Genomic DNA, 19,652 nt, shown 5'->3' with positions numbered 1-19,652 from the left:
AATAAAAAAGATAAGGAAAGAAATACTAATATTCTAATTTGCACATCTTCAAAATTGTCTCATATGATTCTTAGATCTATTCCACATAAAAAATACAAGATTCTTTTCACAATTAAAACTTCACATTTAAAACTATTAAGTATCATTAATGATAAAGATGTGTGAATTTCGAAGTATCCATCATTTTCCTAGATTAAAAAGACACACCATTCTACATATTTTTCTTGTGTGAACTCAATCTCATTAATGATATTTTGTTGATGTGATTTTTTGTAAAAGGAGTATGAAAAGATTGATATGCTTCAATTTAATTTTAATCCTACACCAAATGAACTTTTGCCAAGCGACACATATCCGAAATATATATGTAATGCCACTTAGGATGACTAGAATAGGTGACAATGATATGTCATTTATTATTTGACTTAACATCACTATTAAATGCATTAATAATGATTAGGGGCATTTTAGTACCTTCAAACATGATTGATGCATTAGGTAGCAAAAATAATTTTGACAAACCACAACAACTTTTGATGAAAAGTGAAATATGCAAACACTTATATAGACACTTTAATACTTGAGGGAGGGTAAACTGCGAATAATTATCAAGTATTGGATATATATCTCTAAGCATGAAATGTCTTGTTTATACTAATTTTAAAAGAAATATTCTTATTTGGTATACACATTTTATTACATCATTTTATTCTTTGTCAATTTTTAAATTTTTATCACTTTTCTCTTAATAAGTATCTACTACTTTCATGTTGTTAGTTTTTTTTTTTTTTACTTCTAATTTTTTTTTCTTTTTAGTTAAAATAGGTAGAGAGACATAGAGAAACCCTCTTCACTAGTATAGTAATAATGTGAGAAAGGTAATTAAACAAAAGTCCTACCTGAGTCATGTGGCCAAACCCAAGATATCTTTAGAACAAACAGATAATTAATGATTAAGTTTTAATAAGATATATTTTTAGAAATAGAAGATAAAAAATATTTAACCAAATGATTAAAATTAAGTATTTATTATAACCAATAAATTTTTAAAAAACAAATGATAAAAACAAAAAATAACTCCAAAATAATTCCTCCTTTTTATAATTACTCGATACTAATTTGTATTGCATTCAACTTGCTCTAAAACGACATTTCGTTTGATGGTTGAAGTTGTGATGCTTTATTTTATTTCATAAACAAAATACTAGTAGAATATGTAAGGCATACATGAGGCCTCAAAAACTGGGGTTCCTGAGGTTTGTTGTCGTTTGAGAGGATTCGATCGGCGAATCTTGTTTTCGACCTCAAATTGAATTCAACAGTGAATTGCTGGAAGGAAAAGGGAACGAACCAATAAATGGGACACACAAACCACGCGTCCACCGTGGATGACGATTTGCTCCTCAAAAACTTCTTCGCCGAAGTTAGCGAAGTTGAAAGGGATAACGAAGTGCTTAGGTACTTTTCTATCTTTGAATATGTATATGTGTATATATGTATTTGTGCGTGTGTTTTGCTATGAGATTATGTGCTTCTGAATCGTAATTTTCTGTCGCGTTCTCTTTATTTCGTCTAGTTTTTTTTTTTTTTTTTTTATGTATGCGTGTGTTGGTGCTATAAGTTTAGGTTAGGTGGTGACTAGGGTTTCTGGACGGTTATTTCTGTGTAATTATTGCATATGTTGGTGAATTTATGCTGTGGTTTTGGAGTGGTTTTTTTTTTCATATGTTTCTTAATTAGGATCACCGAAGCTTCGCGAACTGAGATCTTTGCGTGATCCAAAAATTGTGTCGATTGGTTTATTGGAATGCGGATGATGCTGCCTCTGCTCTCCATGTATACATGCGAGTCTACGTGAGGATGGAGACATATGATTGGCATTTTAATTTTGCTCTCGATGTTGAATTTGAGTTTTTCGTATGTGCCGTGTTTTTGTCAGAGTTTTCATAAAACTGGTGAATCTTACTATCAACAACGAACTGAGCAACATCGGCCTACTATAGTAGTGTTAATCAAATTCTTTCACATAAGTGTATAATTGGCATTTTGATTGTAACTTCAAAGAATCATTTGAATTGTAGATAATGTATTGTATTATATTGGGCTCTTCATTGGTTGGAATACATTGAGTTTTTCTGAGCAAAGGTGTAACAAGAATGTCATGAGGCTGAAGGATGGAGGGGAAATCAGTAATTGATGGTTTATTAACAATAACATTGGTTGAAAGATCCCAAAATGAAAGTTTAGAAACCAAAACCCAGTGTAGTGGATGAATTTTAAACAAATATGTTATTCAATTTGTAATTTTAAAATATGCTTGGTTCTTATACCAAATATTTATGTGGAAAATGAGAAATTTTGTTATTGTTTTAAGTTCTATGCACTCTGCTGATCAACATTCTCTGGGTTTTGGTTTTCTCCACAGGATTCTCTCTTGTTTTAAGTTGAATCCTTTTGAGTATCTAAACTTATCATTTGATTCATCAATTGATGATGTGAAAAAGCAGTACCGCAAGGTAATGTCATCCTACTGCTCACAGCTGTCTTAACTGTTCTGCTGGCTTCTTATATCATACCCTTGCAAATCTTATGTAGTTATCATTGATGGTTCACCCTGACAAATGTAAGCATCCGCAAGCAAAGGAGGCTTTTGGAGGTACATGAATACATGCTTTATGATATTGATAGCTTTGGTGGAATTAAACATTTTACTTGTTTATCTATGTTTGTTTCTTGCTTCTTTGAACTTGTTAAATGTCTCACATTTGCTAGGAATATAGGCATAGTAGTCCTTTTAAGACTTAGGCAATACTCACCTCTTGAACTAGCTTTTAGGGTTTGATTAACATAGTTTAGGCCTTTTAAGGAATATGGCCATAGTTTAGGTCCAGTTAGTCTTGATGTCGAGCCACTTGCATATGTCCAGTTCTGGGCATGGGAGTTGTGTTAAGAGATGCCCTGCATCGGCCAGGAATATGTCCAGTTCTATGCACTTGCATACCTCTTCAATCAACGACATAATTTAGTTAGTAAACATATCTCTTGAGTCCCAAAAGTTGCTAATTTCCTTTCTGGTAGGCAAATATGTGCATAAATTGAAATATGTAATATATACACTTTACCATGAAGAGTGAATTAGGTCATGGAAAAATGGATTGCTTTTAGAATAATTTCTATGTTCTTGACCAGAAACTAGCATATTGGGAGAGACTACTTCTTTCCTTGACTTATATAGTGGAAGGATAGGCTTCAAAAGTTCAAGTAGTTGTGTATGCTTGTATGGATGGGTCACTTTTCCTCACAGTTAGAGTTACTTTGATATAGCTTTTGGAGACAAACTGGTATGAATTTATAAACAGTTCTTTCGACATACTTATGTACTTAACTATTCAGTATTAGATACTGTTCTTATTTACTACTTTATACTATCATTTTTATCAACTTCAGCTTAACCTATCCAGTGATGATTTTTTTCCTTATATCAATTATATATATTGATGCCAGAGAAGGAAAATTAAATAATTTACCGTTGGTATTGTATGTCATTCAACTGCTATTTTGATTGATATCTACCCCTTTCTGGCTACAACTACAATATTAGAGAGTCGGGAAGCTGGATCCTATCTTTTACTTTCTGTGACATTGATTCTGTATTTTGTGTGGGATCTATTATTATGATAAAAGTAGAAGTTTTGCAGCTAGATGGTTCACATGGAAGTTTGCATTCTTTTTAAATATTGTCTGTGCTATTTTCATGGATGCAGCATTAGCGAAAGCTCAACAGTTATTACTGGATCAAAATGAAAGAGATTATATTCTTAGCCAAGTTAATTCAGCTAAAGGTTAGTGTAAATTGGTCTTTTGTACCTGGCCTCTAGTTATTGTGTATTAAAGGGTGCTTATTCTTTCCAACTAAGGGTTGTATCTTGGACTGTAAAGGAAGTAAATCTGAAATCTGAATTATTGTGAAACCTGGTTTACTATCTTTATGACTATAGCAATTCAATAGTAATTTTTTCTCATCCCCCCCCCCCCCCCTCCCGTCCCCTTGTTTTTAGCACTTTTGGTTAATGATAAGAAGTCATTATTGATCCTGTTTCAACTGAGTGCTGTGATTTACTACTCTCAATGGGAAAAGTTTTGTATAGGCTAGCTGTCTAAAAGCTGATCTTACATAGGCATTCACCCAGTTGAGGAGTTCATTTAATGTATTTACAACTTGCAAACCTTAAATTTGTGATTTGGGATCAAGCTTTTATTTTTTTTTTCGTCATTTCCCTGTTTATTTTTTCTTCTTTTTCAGGGGTCTCTCTGTAGAAGAAATGCTTATTCCTGGGAAAGCTGGGGACATTAAAGAATAAAACTAACATTTTTTTCGTTGATGCAAACTGCAGAAGAACTTAGAGCAAAGAGGAAGAAGCAGCTGAAGAAAGATACAGCTTCAAAAATGAAGTCTTTGGTTGAAGAGGTTTGTATAATTTTACTAGGGTTCTTTTGTAATTTTAAGATCTTTGCCACACCAGATTTTGAAACCTAAAATTTTAGAGTAGTCTCCTCTTGTGTGAGTGTGTTGCTTTTTGGCTCTTCTGCCTCCCTTGTGGTTTGAATACACACTGAATGGTCAGAGTACCAGATTTTGATGTTGTAAACTTAGTATTACTGTTAGTTAACAGACAATGTACCCTTGCCTTTTAAGAATATCATCTTGTTTGTCTCAGGGAAAATATGACAAACAATATGAACAATCAGAGGAGTTCCGGCAGGAGCTCAAAGTCAAAGTTCGCGAACTATTAACAGAACAAGAATGGAGGAGAAGAAAAATGCAAATGAGGGTATGCTCTAATCACCCCCACCCACTTTTCCAAATTCTGACATGTCTTTGAAAATGCCAGTGACAAGACAGTAAAATCATTTGGAGATTATTTGCACCTTTGAATTTATTCAATGTTATGTAGATATCTGAGGAGGAAGGCCGATTAAAAAGGGATGAAGAGGAACAGAAAGAAATGTGGAAAAGAAAGCGTGAACATGAGGAGGAATGGGAAGGAACACGAGAAAAGAGGGTTAGTTTTCTGTGACTTAATCTTTAAATGAAATTTTATACATCAAACTGCAATTTGTGATGTACTGATTGTGAAATTTATAATGAAGCTATGAAGTCATACCAGAATATGGCCAAAATGCTGTTCTTGTTCTACATATACTTTCTGGTTATCTGTATACATTTAGTGTCAGTGTGACAGCATATCAGGAGATAATAAAGTATTGAGATAATATTTGTTAAGAAAAATATTTGAACTGAAGACACATCACTTTGTTAGGGACAAAGCAAACTAATCTACTACCGTTTGCAAAGGCTGATTTCAATTCCATGGTATTGTCATGGTTACTAACCAACCTAGGTGGTAATACTTGTGGCCTTTGGCCTATGCATCTTGGTTAATAAGCTTGGTAATCCATTTTTGTGGGTTCATTGAATTTATAGAAGTTTTTTAATAGTTAAGTTATTAAATAACTTGAAATTGTATCAATTATTCTTGTTGAAGCACACCTCTTAAAATTTTAGTGGGTGAGCCCTGTAACCTGGGAATTGTTGCATACACATAAGGAGATTTGTGCATTGGTCACCATTTTTTTAATTCTTGCATTTTAAGCCTACACGGGTCTTTGAAGCAGTTTAAAATTCTCATGCTTTTCATCAGCTGTTTAGAAAATAATCTGAATGATGAGTAAGATACATTGTTTGAAGTGTCTTACTAGCCTACAAAGAGAGAAAAAATAGTGAATTTTGTTTGCATGCAGTATTTTATTTCTTATTAGAGAAAAATAAATATATACACACACACAGACAGAGAAAGATGTATACATTAACACACTTCATCATCAGGTATCCAGTTGGAGAGATTTTATGAAGGGTGGAAAGAAGGTGAGATACTATGCTTACTGATTTTCATATAAACTTTTCCGTTTGACATGTACCTTGGAACCGATGGTTATTAATTGCTCAAATAATATCCACCATTTTGTATGTCTGCAGAATAAGAAAGGGGAAATTCGTCCACCGAAGCTTAAGACAGAAGATCCCAACAAATCCTACGTTCAAAGGCCTGTAAAAAGAGGTTAGGGGTTCTGCCGTCGAGTTAGAAGATCACAGCAATCAATTGAAACAGGAGTCCGAGAGAACTTATTTATGCAGGCTATCTTTTGTATCAGTTAGATACTTTTAAACAGATTTATTACTGGGGTCATTTGAGGCATGTTAATGGAATGTAGACCTCCAACGAATGACTATCCCATTTTGGGATGCTAGGACGTTACACCCCAATACTGATAAATAGGAATTACTGGTTGAGGCATTGAAATGTTTGTTTAAACGTGGGCCACATGGGTTTATGGAGAATATGATTTCTAGACAAATGACGATTTCACCTATGAAGCTCGAAGTAAGATGAAAAAACTGAATAGTGATAATACATTTGTATGCACTTTTTCTGTTTTTTGAATCATGGATAGTTTGCAGTTGAAACCTCGTTCACATTAGCTATTAGCCTATTAGGCACCGCAATAGTCAATATCTATAAAATCCTGGCAGAAGCATCTGGAAGCTAAGTAAATCCTGACAAAAATCCAACCCCCCAAGACATTTGCAGCATAGGGCAAAATACAAAATCTATTATCAAAATTCACATTCTTCCAAGGAGAATATCCATTCGCGCAAAAATTAATTGTACAAAGATGAAATTACAGAGCAACACCCATGATACAAGGACCTCCAAGAACTGATTTATATAACTCACCATCACATTAAAAAAAAAAAAAAAATCATCGTCCTCTTGATTAACAAAACCCCAACAATAGCCTAGGGCAAGTAAAAAATATGTAAGAATTGAAGACAAAAATAGCCTCCATGACAACCATAACCTTGATGTCGTAAACTATGCTCAATTTACAGACGGGTGGGGGGAACTTGAATTGCGTTCTAGCTTGGTCAAAGTAAACGTAGCAGTGGCTACCAACCTTTGATGCGGAACGTGTATATCTTATCTTATCAGGGCCTGCTGATGGAGTGATGAGAACCAAAACTTTCTGCAGGGATTAAGTTCACAGGTTCGAAGAGACTCCCGTAAATGGCATTATGCTATATACATAACACTAAAACAAGGCTGATAGCACGAGCCAGTACGGCATAAATTTGAAGGACATTCATAATGATCACTATATCCAAGCCAGCGAACCTCGGTCATTTGTTACTGGGGGGCGACCTCTAGTTGGCGTTGGTGGTCTGTTAGCATTCAACTCCTGGATGTATTAATAGCATTGTTTATTTTTCGATATAAGCACCACAATACAGTGAAATGACAAGCTCAAAAGGCTTAAATATGTTTTTCATAATATACTCATTTTTCAATTTACTACCTATAAAAACTTCGTACCCCATTGCCCGGAGGCTCTTCGCTATGCGAAGGTATGGGGGAGGGATGTTGTACGCAGCCTTACCCTTGCATATGCAAAGAGGCTGTTTCCGGATTCGAACCCATGACCAACAAGTCACCAAGGCTGCGTACTAACTATATTTTTATATTTTTCATTTTATTATCTGATATTTTCAAACTTTTACTTTTGGCATTTTCTGTTAGTCTAAGTCTATTAAGTGATGATGTTCCACAGTTAGTTTGTCATATCATCACTTAATCAATGATGTGATACTCCGTTAGTTTGTCACATCATTATTTAACGAAATAAGACTAGATAGGTACCAAAACCAAAAATTTAAAAATGTCATGCACTAAAAAAAATCAATTTTAGGTAATAAACTGAAAAGAGATATATTACTGGTCTAAAAAACATATTTAAGCTAGCTCAAAATTAACTTTAACGTGCCTTTTTTTCCTGAATGAGTTTAACTAGAGGCGTCATTGCAGCTATCAAATATACATGCCACTGAGTCATATATATTTGATAGCTGCAATAATAATTATTACGCAGCACTACTATTTAATGGAAAATATTTGAAGGAGTACCTGCATCCATGTATCTTCAATATGACGTTCTGGTGATGTTTCTGGTGAAGAAATTGCTGGTGGTAATGGATGGATAAGTTTAGGAACAACAACGAGGTCTCTACCCAAAACTAATATTGCCCCAGCATTATTTGCGGTACCTATTGGAGCAAGTAGTGTCAAAATTTAGAAGGGAACATGACCAAAGGAGGAAAGATCAATGCAGAACTCAGTAACATACCACAATAATTAGTCGCTGAAAAAAGTGTGATCAAATGTCCCTGAGCAAAACGCTCAAACCCATCCATCACACATTCATGTGCACGAACAATCAACTGAAGATCATTGTTGTTACAAAATTCCATGACCCGATCAGGCTGAACAATAAGAATTTACAGGCATTAATCAGTTTCATGATTCATTAAATTTAAACCTATTCACCTACCTTTCAAATATAATCATCTCATAGATACATGCTACAAACTTGCAAAAGTTTCAAAGATATACACTCTTCAATTAACAAGTTTAATTTTCATGCCCTGTCAAAGCAAAGATTTTTATCTGTCAACAAATTAGACATCACCCTGAATATAACACTTAAAATAATGATTACAAAAGCTAACAATCTTAACATATATGATAAATGATAGTGTAACAAACTTTTTACACTAAAAAGTTTGTTACACTTAAAAAAAAAACTTCTACTCTATCAATGTATTTTAAATTTTTAATTAAATTCTTAGATTTTACGTTTCAAAGGATGCTTGAAAATCCTATTAGAAATGTATTGCCAAGGGTAAAAAGTTTGTTACACTTAAAAAAAAACTTCTACTCTATCAATGCATTTTAAATTTTTAATTAAATTCTTAGATTTCACGTTTCAAAGGATACTTGAAAATCCTACATTAGAAATGTATTGCCAAGGGTTTCTACAATAATGAATAAAATAATAATATATAAGCATTCTAAATTATCAAATTCTGTCACATAAACAAAGCATATTAATATGTATTACCAGTTTTTATTTCATCAAAAACACTGAAACAACCAAATTACTATAGAAAGCTGAAAAATTACTTCCAAAATGACTAACCCCAAAAGTAACTAATCCAGGACCTCTAGCATTTGGTCGCAATCCTTCCACACTGTCATTCTCTGTAGGATCAGACCTGGAAACATTTCATGCTGTTATTATCCTGAAGGACAGTCAGAAACATGCAATAGCAAACAAGCACCTACCACAATAGATCCATAAGCACAATTGATCCAGCTTCCATAGGAATTGGACGCTGAATGTTTTCAATCTGTTCTACATGATTTATTGAACGACCAATACCACCGTGCATGCAAATAATTTTTTTCTCAATTAAAGCTGCCAGAGGAAGCCAATTAAACAGCTTGTTTATCCGATGCCATGTCCAAATTCCGTCTCTCTCACCCTGATTAACAATTTACATGATTGGTTGATGAACCCCATATAAACAAGACACAATTTCTGGTACAAGAAATTCCTTACCATCCTCTCTATGCACTCAATTCGGAAACCAAACAGTGCATTAATATCTGCAGCTTCGTGGTTTCCACGTATTAAATGTACATTGTTGGGATACTCAACCTGCAATATTTACAAACTATGCATAAATCTGAGGCCATCAATTTTGACAAGAAAAATCGAAAGACAATTGAAACAATCATGAGTACCTTCAGAGCAAGAAGAAGGGTTATAGTTTCCAAGCTGTGCTGTCCCCGATCAACATAATCTCCTAGGAATAGATAATCGATATATCTGATAGTCATTTTATAAAATTAGCAATAGAGAAAATCAAATGCCTAAAAACTAGTATTATAATTAATAGCCCTTTTGATATTTTATGGATTAGATGAAAAGAGATAAACAAACGAAGATATATTTTAATAACAAGATTGAATATTGTGTTGAAATATTAATCTAACCCCTGAATTTAAACTAAAACGATGACTATGAAAAAATAGTTATAAACTTTGGGTGAACGACAGCTAGTGCTCATGTACATAGCCAAGAAATTTTTCCTAAATTTGAATCACACAATCATAAATATATTTCTCAACCTTCCGCTCCTCATGCAATTGATTTGATTCTAGTGCAGCACCATCTTTAAAATCAAGCTATTAATCATTGCAAGAAATCATTCAGTATTAAAAAATAATTTCATATTCTTTGACCTCCTTTTTTGTTCCATTTGACACCATAAGCTCTCATATTAACATAACAATTTACTTGTTTATCCCCACTAAAATAAACAATCTAGTAAGCTAAAGTATCAATATCAAAAGCAAACTGCTAAAAGAAATCTTATTCAGAGCATAATTTAAAATATAAAAATAATCTACAAAAATGAATTATATCATTCCAGTGAGGGAGTAGTATGTGAATCATGCATTTTTGCGCTAACTAGGCATACTTAATAGATTACTGTCCACAGCCAAGAACCACCGCTATGGTAGATTAGAATAGGAAAAATTTGTTCAAAGGTCTCTACAATGCACCAAGTGTATACAAACTAAGAAAACCAGCTGGTTGTGGTTTTGATTGGACATCTTTTACATCAACAACCATGCCCCAATACAATAATTAACCTATTGACCCATAATAGCCCAACTGAAACGTAGTCACTGTAATGCACACCACAATAGTATCCATTATTCACAAATAACCATCAACAGTAGCTATGAAACTTACGCAATGTCACCAGCAGTTGATGGTGCACCATACTCATCAAAAAGGCGCATGAGATCACCAAACTGTCCATGTAGATCACCAAATATTTTAATTGGTGCCCTAAGTTGCAAGACACTTGGTTCACTTGAAAATATCCGCTCAGCACTGTCACAAAGATCAGCAATTTCATTACAATCTAAGAAAAACTGCCGGCGTACTGGTGGTTTCCATCCACGAGGCTTTAAGAGGTGTGCAATGACCTATAAAAGTAAGGAAACTCCATAAGAAACAAACCTGAATCTGAATCTGAATATAAGACAAAGCAAGCATGCTTAGTAATTGCTGTAAATAACAGAAATATCTTAGGGGATCCATCATTAACTTATTTGATCTTTTATCATCTTTTTTCTTTTCTTTTTTTTATCTTTTCCTATTTATATTTAAGTCATAGTTTCCTTATTTTCAGGATAGTTTTTCTCCTATAAAAGCATGATTAGAGAATGTAATTGGTGTGACGGAAATTAATAAAGAAGTTTCTTTTTCAACTGTAATCCAACAAAAGTGGTATGATAAAGCTATGTAAACCATGACTAGAAACCTCCCAAACATAATTATCAGAAAATTGTGATGAAAGATGGAGTAAGCAATGGCAATGAAAGAATGGTCAGTAAACACGAACAACCAAGTGACAAACTGCAAAGTATTTCTCTAATATTATTAATCTGTGTAGTAGAGATGAATCTGTACCTTTTTTGGCACACTATTGATAGACATCTGTCGATCTAATAATTTCCTGGCAGCAGTTGCATTTTCTGGAGTCCCGTAACCAACCCGCCTGCCTTCATTTTCAAATTGATCTATTGAAAGCTGTCTAACCATGCCACCTAATGCTCCACCAGTCTCTGCAGCAACAACCACCTGGAGAAAATTCAACACAACCAAAAATGTGCGTAAATATTTTATAGAAACTTGTACACAGAATAATTTTCCCCTGGTAATGAAAATGTATTACGCACAGCTCTGTGATGCAGCCGAACTCCACCAGGAGTAATGTTATTTGAACCTGCAGAATCAGGCTTAATCAAGGAAGATGTTTCTTTCCCGCTTGGGGTAGCCTCCGCCCCACGGTCTCTGTCAGGCAATTCAACTTCTCCATTCTCCTGCCGTGCCTTGGCAGCAGCCAGTGCTGCACTGATAGCTTCAGCTTCTGCAGCTGATGCTTCAACCAGATACTCCACACCTCTAGCAGTTCGCCTGTTTAAAGTCCTTCAGATGAATGAAGCCAAACAAGTAATATTAAATACTTTGCCCAATGAAAATGAAAACAACTATCTTACCGAGGTCCCTGAAGCATGGCATTTTCAGTGCTGATATCAGTATAAATGTCACCATTCATTGGTGGCGCAACAGGATTTCCCAAAACAACAGAACCATCAGCAGCCGCCTCAGGCATTGTTTCCCTCGTTCTATCATCAGCAAATCCATATCGTTCAGGTAAGCGTCCTGCTTGTACATTAGATGCAGCTGTTGTTTCAGCAGCAGCAAGATCTTCAGCAACAAGTAGGTCATCTAGCAAGACTCCTGAAGCATAAACACAATACATTACAGTCAGTCCCGCTTTTGAAGTGATGAATTGGTTAGATGATTAGATCATCATTATCATACAGTGAAATTTAAAAGTATATATTTACTAAAATAGATTAAAACAAATGTAAATCTAGTTAATATTTGAGATGAAATCATACATTTCAGCTTGCAGGATGAACAGGGATTAAATGGCCATTTTATTGAAAACTAATAATAGGGGCAAAAATTTTATCCACCTGATCAAAAGGAAAAACACACCTTGGTTGTTGGAGAAAATCAATAAAAGAAATCTTAGGCTATGTTTGGACTAGCTCTTTTATGGCTTAAAAAGTTAAAGCTCGAAATAAGAACTTTAAAAATAAAGTACAAGTTATTTAGCAGTTTAAGCTTAAAAGCTCCTTTAATACTAGAAATTTTGTTTCTGTCCTGCATTGACTAGTTCATGATGAGAGGAATTTCACTCAATGTCATGGCCGCCAAAATTGACCTAGTTTTTTTAAAAGTACAGAACTTGTAAATAAAAGATAACCGAAAAGAATTTCAAGCTGTATTGTAAGGAGCACAAAGTAATTATCTGAATAGTCACAACTACATTGATAAAGATATAACATGATACCAAGCAAATAGAAAATACAATCCAGTAGAATGAATCCACAAAAAATTATATTTATGACTTACCCCCACGTAAACCACCATAAATAAAAATTAGGTCACCAACAGCAGCAGCTGCGTGCCTACAACGCCGAGTCAACTCAACTGCAGCATCTCCTCCTGCTGCATCAGCACTGTATCTACCAGTTCTTGGACTGGTAACAACAGATTTTGTATCACACCAAACACCAGCAGCAGTGTCCAATACTACAGACAGGAAAAAAAATCCAAAAATACAGCATCAATTGGAATAACACTAAATTTTGCCTCCATATACAAATAAGTTGATATAAATATATAATAGCCCATTTACATACAATCCAGATCATATAAAAAAAAACAGAGCACCAGCCAACAGACTAAAAACTTAAGCAGCACCTGCAACACTTGATGAGTCTTCAACCATCCGTCCTCCACCAAGAGCCCCACCAGACACATGGAGCCTTGCATTAACAAATACCTAGAATCATAAAATTAAGCATGATCCCTGAACATATACTCAACTAAGAAAAATGAGAATAAAATAAAAGAAACTGAATCCAACCGCTGCATGCTGATATCTTGGTGATGGTGAGACACCTGGGGCAATTGCCCATTCCCAACGACCATCTCTATGTTTAGCAAGTCCATATGCACTTGACAATGGCTGCAAACATAATTGGTAAAAGATATTTTCAACAAAGCATAGAAAGAAAAAATTCACGAGAGCCACAACAAATAACTGTCAAGCAGAAATTATATAGGAATATAACTAGAGTTAGTCTGAATAAGAATAGGGCCAAAAACAGAAAGCAACATTGGTAGGGATAAATTGCCTAACTCAACATAAAATGACCACAACTATGAAATCCATCTGTAAATATTTTATTTCTACAATCACATATAGCCTGCTCAAGAAAAGCTGCTGGAACTTCAACACACAAAACTCAAAAAGTACTCCAGTTGACAATTACTCTACATGGACCACTATAATGGCAAACCATATGCAAGGCAATGTTATCAATGGCGGAACACAGCGGAAGGCCAAAATTCCGCCACATAAACATGCCATTGCAGCCTATAGCGCTGCCATGGTGGGCCTCCGTTCACAAATTGCCTATGGCTGTTGGCAGAAAAACCACCACACCACTCCGCCATGGCGGCCATAGCGCCATCATTTAACAACACTGATGCAAGGAAATGCAGAGACAGGGACATCACAAAAAAGACTTAAGTATCAGACACAAATTGCAAGCTTCCCATGAATCAACAAAATGAATAGATAACTCACAACACTATTGGCATCCCTGCCTCCACAAAGCAGAAGAAGTCCATCAGAGCGTGCACTTGCAGTTGCATACCTAGTCAAAGATTAAATGGTAAAATGAAAATCGCACCATGACAAGTTGCACCAAATGATAGCCAACTAATATATTTAAGGTAAGTCTACACTTCACAGAATCGATTGTTTACATCTTCTAATGTAAGATATTTAAAGTATTCTCTTGTGCTTACAAAAAAAAAAAAGCAATAATGTGGTAACTTTGTTCCACAAACAGTAATATTAATGCTAATCAAAATGGCCAAATAAGATGAGATTCAATTCAAACCCTACTCAAGCTGCAGTCTAACTCAAGTTTTCGTACAGAAAATCAAAAGAAAATGAGGATAAGCCTACTCTATAATCACAATGCTCACACAAAGAATAAAGAATATAGCAATCACAAAATAACACAACAGTCCAACTTTACAAAGTAATAATAGTAAACAAATGAACATTATTGCTACAGGGAAACTATTGAAAATTTCTGACAATTCAACTTGCTTTAATTTTTATAGCAACATGGCCAAATTTTATTAAAGAAAAAAATGAGAAAAAGATCAATAAAAAACAAATCCAAGACTTGACATGAAAATAGTTTTAAAAAAAAACTATAAACATGAAACAAAGATAACAACTTACATTAAATCTGTAAAAACATCACTTAAACCAATTAAAATAAAGGAAAACTGGAATGAAGTGTTTAACTTAAACACTCAACAATTTTTGCAAGTACAATAATTAGAGTGACAGTTTTAAGAATTTAAAAAAGCACACAAAGCCTATCACGTGTTCATAAGAATTTGAAACCAATATGCAGATAGTGATGACAAAATCTGAGTCTAATAAGGCAGAATTCATGGAGACAGAAGCATACATGCAAGGAGGCGGGCCCTCTCCTTCTGGCTCTAGCTTGCGCCATTCATAAGGCTTAGCAGCTGTGTCCAAGGCCCATACATCAGCCAAAGGTCTCTTTCCTGGAAAGCAAAGAGCAAGTAATGTGATATCCAATAAATTTTCACACACAAAAACAACCAAGCCACGCAAAGCTAAAGAGATGGCATTTGGATAGTTACCATCATTGCCTCCAATTGCCATTAGATACCTCTGCCCCACCAAAGCCATTACATGTCCATAGCGTGGCCCGGGTCCAGGTCCCTGAACAGACACTCTACATAAAATTCAGAACCCTCTAGATTAGATTAAATAGCGTTGGAAGCATTAAGTCATCAGGAAAAATCATGAAGGTTACAATTCAAACCTATGCCAGCGTGGCCATTGCTGAGTGAGATCAAGAACATGAAGGTCCTCTGCTGACAAACCAGCAGGACCAATGCCACCCTGTGTAACATGGCAATATTCCATTAAGAACTAAGCTAATAATTTAAATAAAGGAAATAAATTCAGCAACATTAAGATATTCTTTCCATGCGACCTGAATAACCACCATAGTTCCTACAGCAGTCGCCACATGTGCAGCCCTTGGAGTAGGAGGTTCTCCAAAGGGAGTTATCCTGCATGATATTTCACTTATTAAGCACTGATGCAAAGTATGCAAGTCTATACAAGTAATAATTAAGTCTTAATGGAGGTGAGAAAGAATAACTTAGTTCTAAGCTCACCTAGACCATTTATTAGTCAAGACATCATAACAGTGGACATCAGCTGTGGCACCAGCTAAACCTGAAATGCAAATCATGTAACAGGATAAATTGTAAGCATAAACAATATAACACTCAATTGTTAAAGCTATAGAACATATCATTTCATTCACAAAGAAGCTCCCTTAATCCAATCAATATCAACTCTTGACTTCAAAGGAAAAAATGCATAAATCTATATAAATTATTGTTTATCCTGTGTTACTCCTTGCAGGAAGATAAGCAGATGTAGCCAATTCTCAAATAAGCAAAAATGTTTGCACCAAATCAAGTTTTTGGTATTTAGTTACCAACATCGATATGCACCATAAATAAGACTCACAAACATCATTTAGTGCTACAAATGAACAAAAACATGATATTCTGTTACAAATTACAATAATGGGCTTGGAAAAAAGAATGCATTGTTATTTTCAAGAGCTGCAACTTATATAGAACATTTGAATGAATAGATTTCACAACATAAACTGAAATAGAATCGCTCTTTCTAAAGTAAAAAAGTGGGGTTTGTTGAGCTCCTTATACCACTGAATCAAAGATGTCACTTAGTATAGTATGGTTTATATGATAACCAAAAAAATTATATGCAAAATGGAAAGGTACCAATCCAAACTCATTGTCACATTCAAGGACCTCCACCTAAGAGCTTAAGCTTTTAGAAGAGTTGGCTCTTACCAAAGCTTTTACGACCAAGTGGTCAAGAATTCAATCCTTGTCACCACCATTCTTCATAATTAAAGTAAATTTTAGGATACAGTAAATTGGGTTTGTGCATTATCTACACTTCAAACTTGAGATTCTTTTGCTTACAGGGTGCGTTAGATATAAAATCATTCATGGCCTTTCACTCAAGAGAGCTTATCTGTAAGGAGAATTAGTTCTTGACAAGCTTGTTTGGGTGAATGCAATGGCTATGAAGTGGAACAGAACAGACACTAACAGAAGGAACCACTAAATCCATCTTTTGGATGTATTAAATAGAAAGCCAAATGGACTGAAGTGTTCCCTATAACATATGTCAACTTGACTTATTGTTCCCCTCAAAATCAAAAATAGAAAAAAAGTGACGTCTGTGGAAAGAGTTACACAAGAATTTATGAATTTCCAAATGACAACCAACCATAATATAGAAATAAAGTTGTATATTAATAATCAATTCATTCAGTTTATTGCCTCATGCACACACAAACCTGTATTAGGAGTGAATTAATGAAATATTTGGAAAAAGTTGGAGTTGCACTTAATGAATAGAAAACAAGATAAACTAGTCTAAGGTGGTTTGATCATGTGAGAAAAAGAACAGCAAAGGTCCAATGTGAAAAGTAAATAAAATTGAAGATAGTTCAATTAAAAGGGGGTCAAGAAAACTTTAGATGAAAACTTTGAAAAGGTTTTACTCTAAATGAATATACTGGAATTTTAGTTTTTGATAAAGTGCCATGACAGTGCTTGGTTTTGTTTGGTCTATCCAACAATGAATTATTTCTAAATGTGATTTCCGTTCATTTCTACTCCAATCACTTCATCCATCAAAGTGAACTAGTATGGACCTTTTGTAAACAACAGAGCCAGGTTCCATCCCAATAAATAAATAACAAGAAGGAATTAAAATGCAGACCACATCACGTAAATGCACTTGTAACAGGTTGGTGGTGGTGGCTGCCACAACCACAATCGTAATGCAAATCCAGTAGCAACACAAACAAGATTTCAAACCTTAATCAACAAAGCCAGATTTATGAAAACCCTAGCTTCCATGAAGGAAAACAATTCCATAAACACCAAAGGCTAAAAGATGCCATGGAAATTGAATTGAATAGTCTAAAAAACAGCAATCCATTGCCACAAAGCCATCCATGCACTTACATGGCCTAAAATAACAATACAATCAGGATTCAGGAGTCATCACATTTAAACAACTGCAATAGCTAACCCCTGGACCTAGACCTTGACAAAAACAAAAGCCCGTCCATGCGTGCAGCTACAACTTAATTCTACTTCAAAACACAACAAACATGCAAAGCCTATAGTTACCAAACCAACTAACCAACACATACCAAAACTCAAAATAATCAGCCACAAAATCCTGAGGAATGTTACGTTAACAGTATAACATAAACTGGGGAAGATGAAAACACGGTAAAATAATTAAATACGTACGTATGCCAGCATTTCCAGCAGATGAAGGAGTTCCTGACGCCGCAGAATTGCCTTCAAGAGCAGTGGCACCACCGAACAAAATCAGCCTCGGACCAATGTACCCCGGCGTCCCCTCCTCTCCGACAGCCGCCACCGCCGTCAACGTGTGGCCGCACCTCGGCCCCGGTCCGTCCTCCTTCTTCTCCAAAATTGCATTCACCACTGTGTAAGTTGGCGCCAGCCTCGGTCCGACCACCGGACTCTGCGGCGCTGAAGCAGCCGCCTGCTCCGGAGATCCGTCTCCGGACGACGGCGGCTCCGCTAGCTGCTCTCCCTCCGCCGCGTCCGGAGCCGGAGCAGCGGCGGCGTGGTTCTGCGCGGCCGGATCGTGATCGGTCTCCGGCACCATCGAGGAATCGACATCCATGCTTCAACCCTAAGATTCGAGTAATTTCGTGAGATCGGAGCTAGAATTCCAGCGAAATTAAATTCCGAACCAACATTTCGATTCGTTTCGCGGAATCAAAACACCTCAAACGAACTCCCGTCCTTCGATAACACGCGCATCGAAGAAACTCGAACAAACAAACAAACAAACTCAATGTTCGCTCGCAATTGAAAGCCTCAGCTCAGACAAAACGATTCTTCAATTCGAAGACGAAAGTCCGAAACACGCAAATTGCAATAACAGTAACCAGCGAAAGGAAAATAGTCTCTAGGTTTTCTCTGTCTGTCTCTCTCTCTCTCTCTCTCTGTGTATATATATGTATATCTTTTTCTCTCTTCTGCGTTGAAAGTTGAAACTCAGAGAAAAGAAAAGAAAAGAAGAAGCGGTCGAAGAACGAAACGGGAAAGGAGACAATATCAAAGCCACAACAACGAAAAACACACACTCGCAGCCCCAAAGCGGAAAAAGGAAAATAAATTAAAATTAAAATAGATAAATAAATCCAATCACTTTCTCTAAGGTTGAGTTGAAGGTGCTGTGTCTTTCTCTCTCTAGATTTTATTTCTTCTTCTTCTTTTTGCCTTTTTTGTTTTTTCTCAATATATTTTTATGTATATTCTGTTGTTTTTTTTAGAAAAAGTATTAGAGGAGTGACCGTGACCGAGATGAACGGTTAGGGCAATGTACGGCGGCGGCGTGACGGCGGAGATGGGGAATTGGTAACCGGGATAAGCGGGGATTGCTTAAACTGTTTAACGGCGTTGGCTGGCTGGTTCCTAATTGTAGGGAAAACTTGCCTTTTGGGCACCGAGGAGAGGAGAGGGGTTTATTATTTAACGGCTCAGTTAGAAAGCGCAATGTGCCAATGTATAAGCACACGCTAATGTATTGGATTCCTCTGTTATTTGTTGTGTTGGGTTGTGAGCATTTTTTTTTTCATTATTAATAATAACCTGCACCTGAATCGATACCTTGTTTGGTTGTTTGGATAGATAGTAGTAGATTAGTAATAAATTACAATACAACAAAAATGTCTTGCTGGTTGGTTAAAGAAATAATATTAAAAAAAATTTAAAAAGTAACATAAGATTTAGGAATAAAATGAAAGTTATGATGAACGTGTATTAATAATATTTTTAATAAAACTTCTTTTTTAATATTTTATGAT

The 19,652-nt window shown here is 35.4% G+C and overlaps 2 protein-coding genes across 3 annotated transcripts; one reads left to right on the top strand and one right to left on the bottom strand.

The window, feature by feature from the left end:
- Positions 1–1,193: 1,193 nt before the first annotated feature.
- On the top strand, positions 1,194–6,473 carry LOC114377011 (J domain-containing protein spf31-like). The gene is made up of 9 exons (XM_028335373.1): positions 1,194–1,458; positions 2,426–2,516; positions 2,596–2,656; positions 3,765–3,842; positions 4,395–4,468; positions 4,719–4,832; positions 4,956–5,063; positions 5,888–5,926; positions 6,038–6,473. Exons 1-9 carry the CDS (start codon positions 1,358–1,360, stop codon positions 6,122–6,124), a joined length of 753 nt encoding a protein of 250 aa, XP_028191174.1. The 5' UTR covers positions 1,194–1,357; the 3' UTR covers positions 6,125–6,473.
- A 179-nt stretch (positions 6,474–6,652) lies between these two features.
- LOC114377010 (serine/threonine-protein phosphatase BSL3-like) lies at positions 6,653–18,947 on the bottom strand. Of its 2 annotated transcripts, XM_028335371.1 has the most exons (21): positions 18,058–18,939; positions 15,859–15,919; positions 15,672–15,750; positions 15,498–15,577; positions 15,313–15,407; positions 15,114–15,213; positions 14,207–14,276; positions 13,481–13,582; positions 13,315–13,396; positions 12,964–13,143; positions 12,036–12,279; positions 11,715–11,952; positions 11,446–11,616; positions 10,720–10,958; positions 9,702–9,786; positions 9,517–9,615; positions 9,240–9,439; positions 9,094–9,169; positions 8,242–8,377; positions 8,022–8,161; positions 6,653–7,299 (listed from the first exon to the last, which is right to left on the bottom strand). In XM_028335371.1, exons 1-21 carry the CDS (start codon positions 18,461–18,463, stop codon positions 7,216–7,218), a joined length of 2,967 nt encoding a protein of 988 aa, XP_028191172.1. In that variant the 5' UTR covers positions 18,464–18,939; the 3' UTR covers positions 6,653–7,215. The 2 variants fall into 2 exon arrangements, with proteins under 2 accessions (XP_028191172.1, XP_028191173.1); XM_028335372.1 differs by lacking the exons at positions 6,653–7,299; positions 8,022–8,161; positions 8,242–8,377 and adding an exon at positions 8,414–8,539 and having other exon boundaries at positions 18,058–18,947.
- Between the last annotated feature and the right edge of the window lie 705 nt (positions 18,948–19,652).

The sequence above is a fragment of the Glycine soja genome, chromosome 11 (genome assembly GCF_004193775.1).
Source record: "Glycine soja cultivar W05 chromosome 11, ASM419377v2, whole genome shotgun sequence".
In the NCBI taxonomy this organism is placed as follows: Eukaryota; Viridiplantae; Streptophyta; class Magnoliopsida; order Fabales; family Fabaceae; genus Glycine; species Glycine soja.
Note: the sequence above shows the minus strand (reverse complement) of the source record. Positions and strands in the feature narration are given on the sequence as shown.

What these genes read in the sequence shown, in the direction of transcription:
- LOC114377010 (XM_028335371.1), bottom strand. Translation starts at nt 18,463, where the DNA reads ATGGATGTCGATTCCTCGATGGTGCCGGAGACCGATCACGATCCGGCC. An exon ending in AGACTCATCAAGTGTTGCAG is followed by an intron (nt 13,144 to 13,314) that starts GTGCTGCTTAAG and finishes TCCTGTCTGTAG; the next exon opens with TATTGGACACTGCTGCTGGT. An exon ending in TCAATAGTGTGCCAAAAAAG is followed by an intron (nt 10,959 to 11,445) that starts GTACAGATTCAT and finishes TTACTTTTATAG; the next exon opens with GTCATTGCACACCTCTTAAA.
- LOC114377011 (XM_028335373.1), top strand. Translation starts at nt 1,358, where the DNA reads ATGGGACACACAAACCACGCGTCCACCGTGGATGACGATTTGCTCCTC. An exon ending in TGAAAAAGCAGTACCGCAAG is followed by an intron (nt 2,517 to 2,595) that starts GTAATGTCATCC and finishes AATCTTATGTAG; the next exon opens with TTATCATTGATGGTTCACCC. An exon ending in TTATGAAGGGTGGAAAGAAG is followed by an intron (nt 5,927 to 6,037) that starts GTGAGATACTAT and finishes GTATGTCTGCAG; the next exon opens with AATAAGAAAGGGGAAATTCG.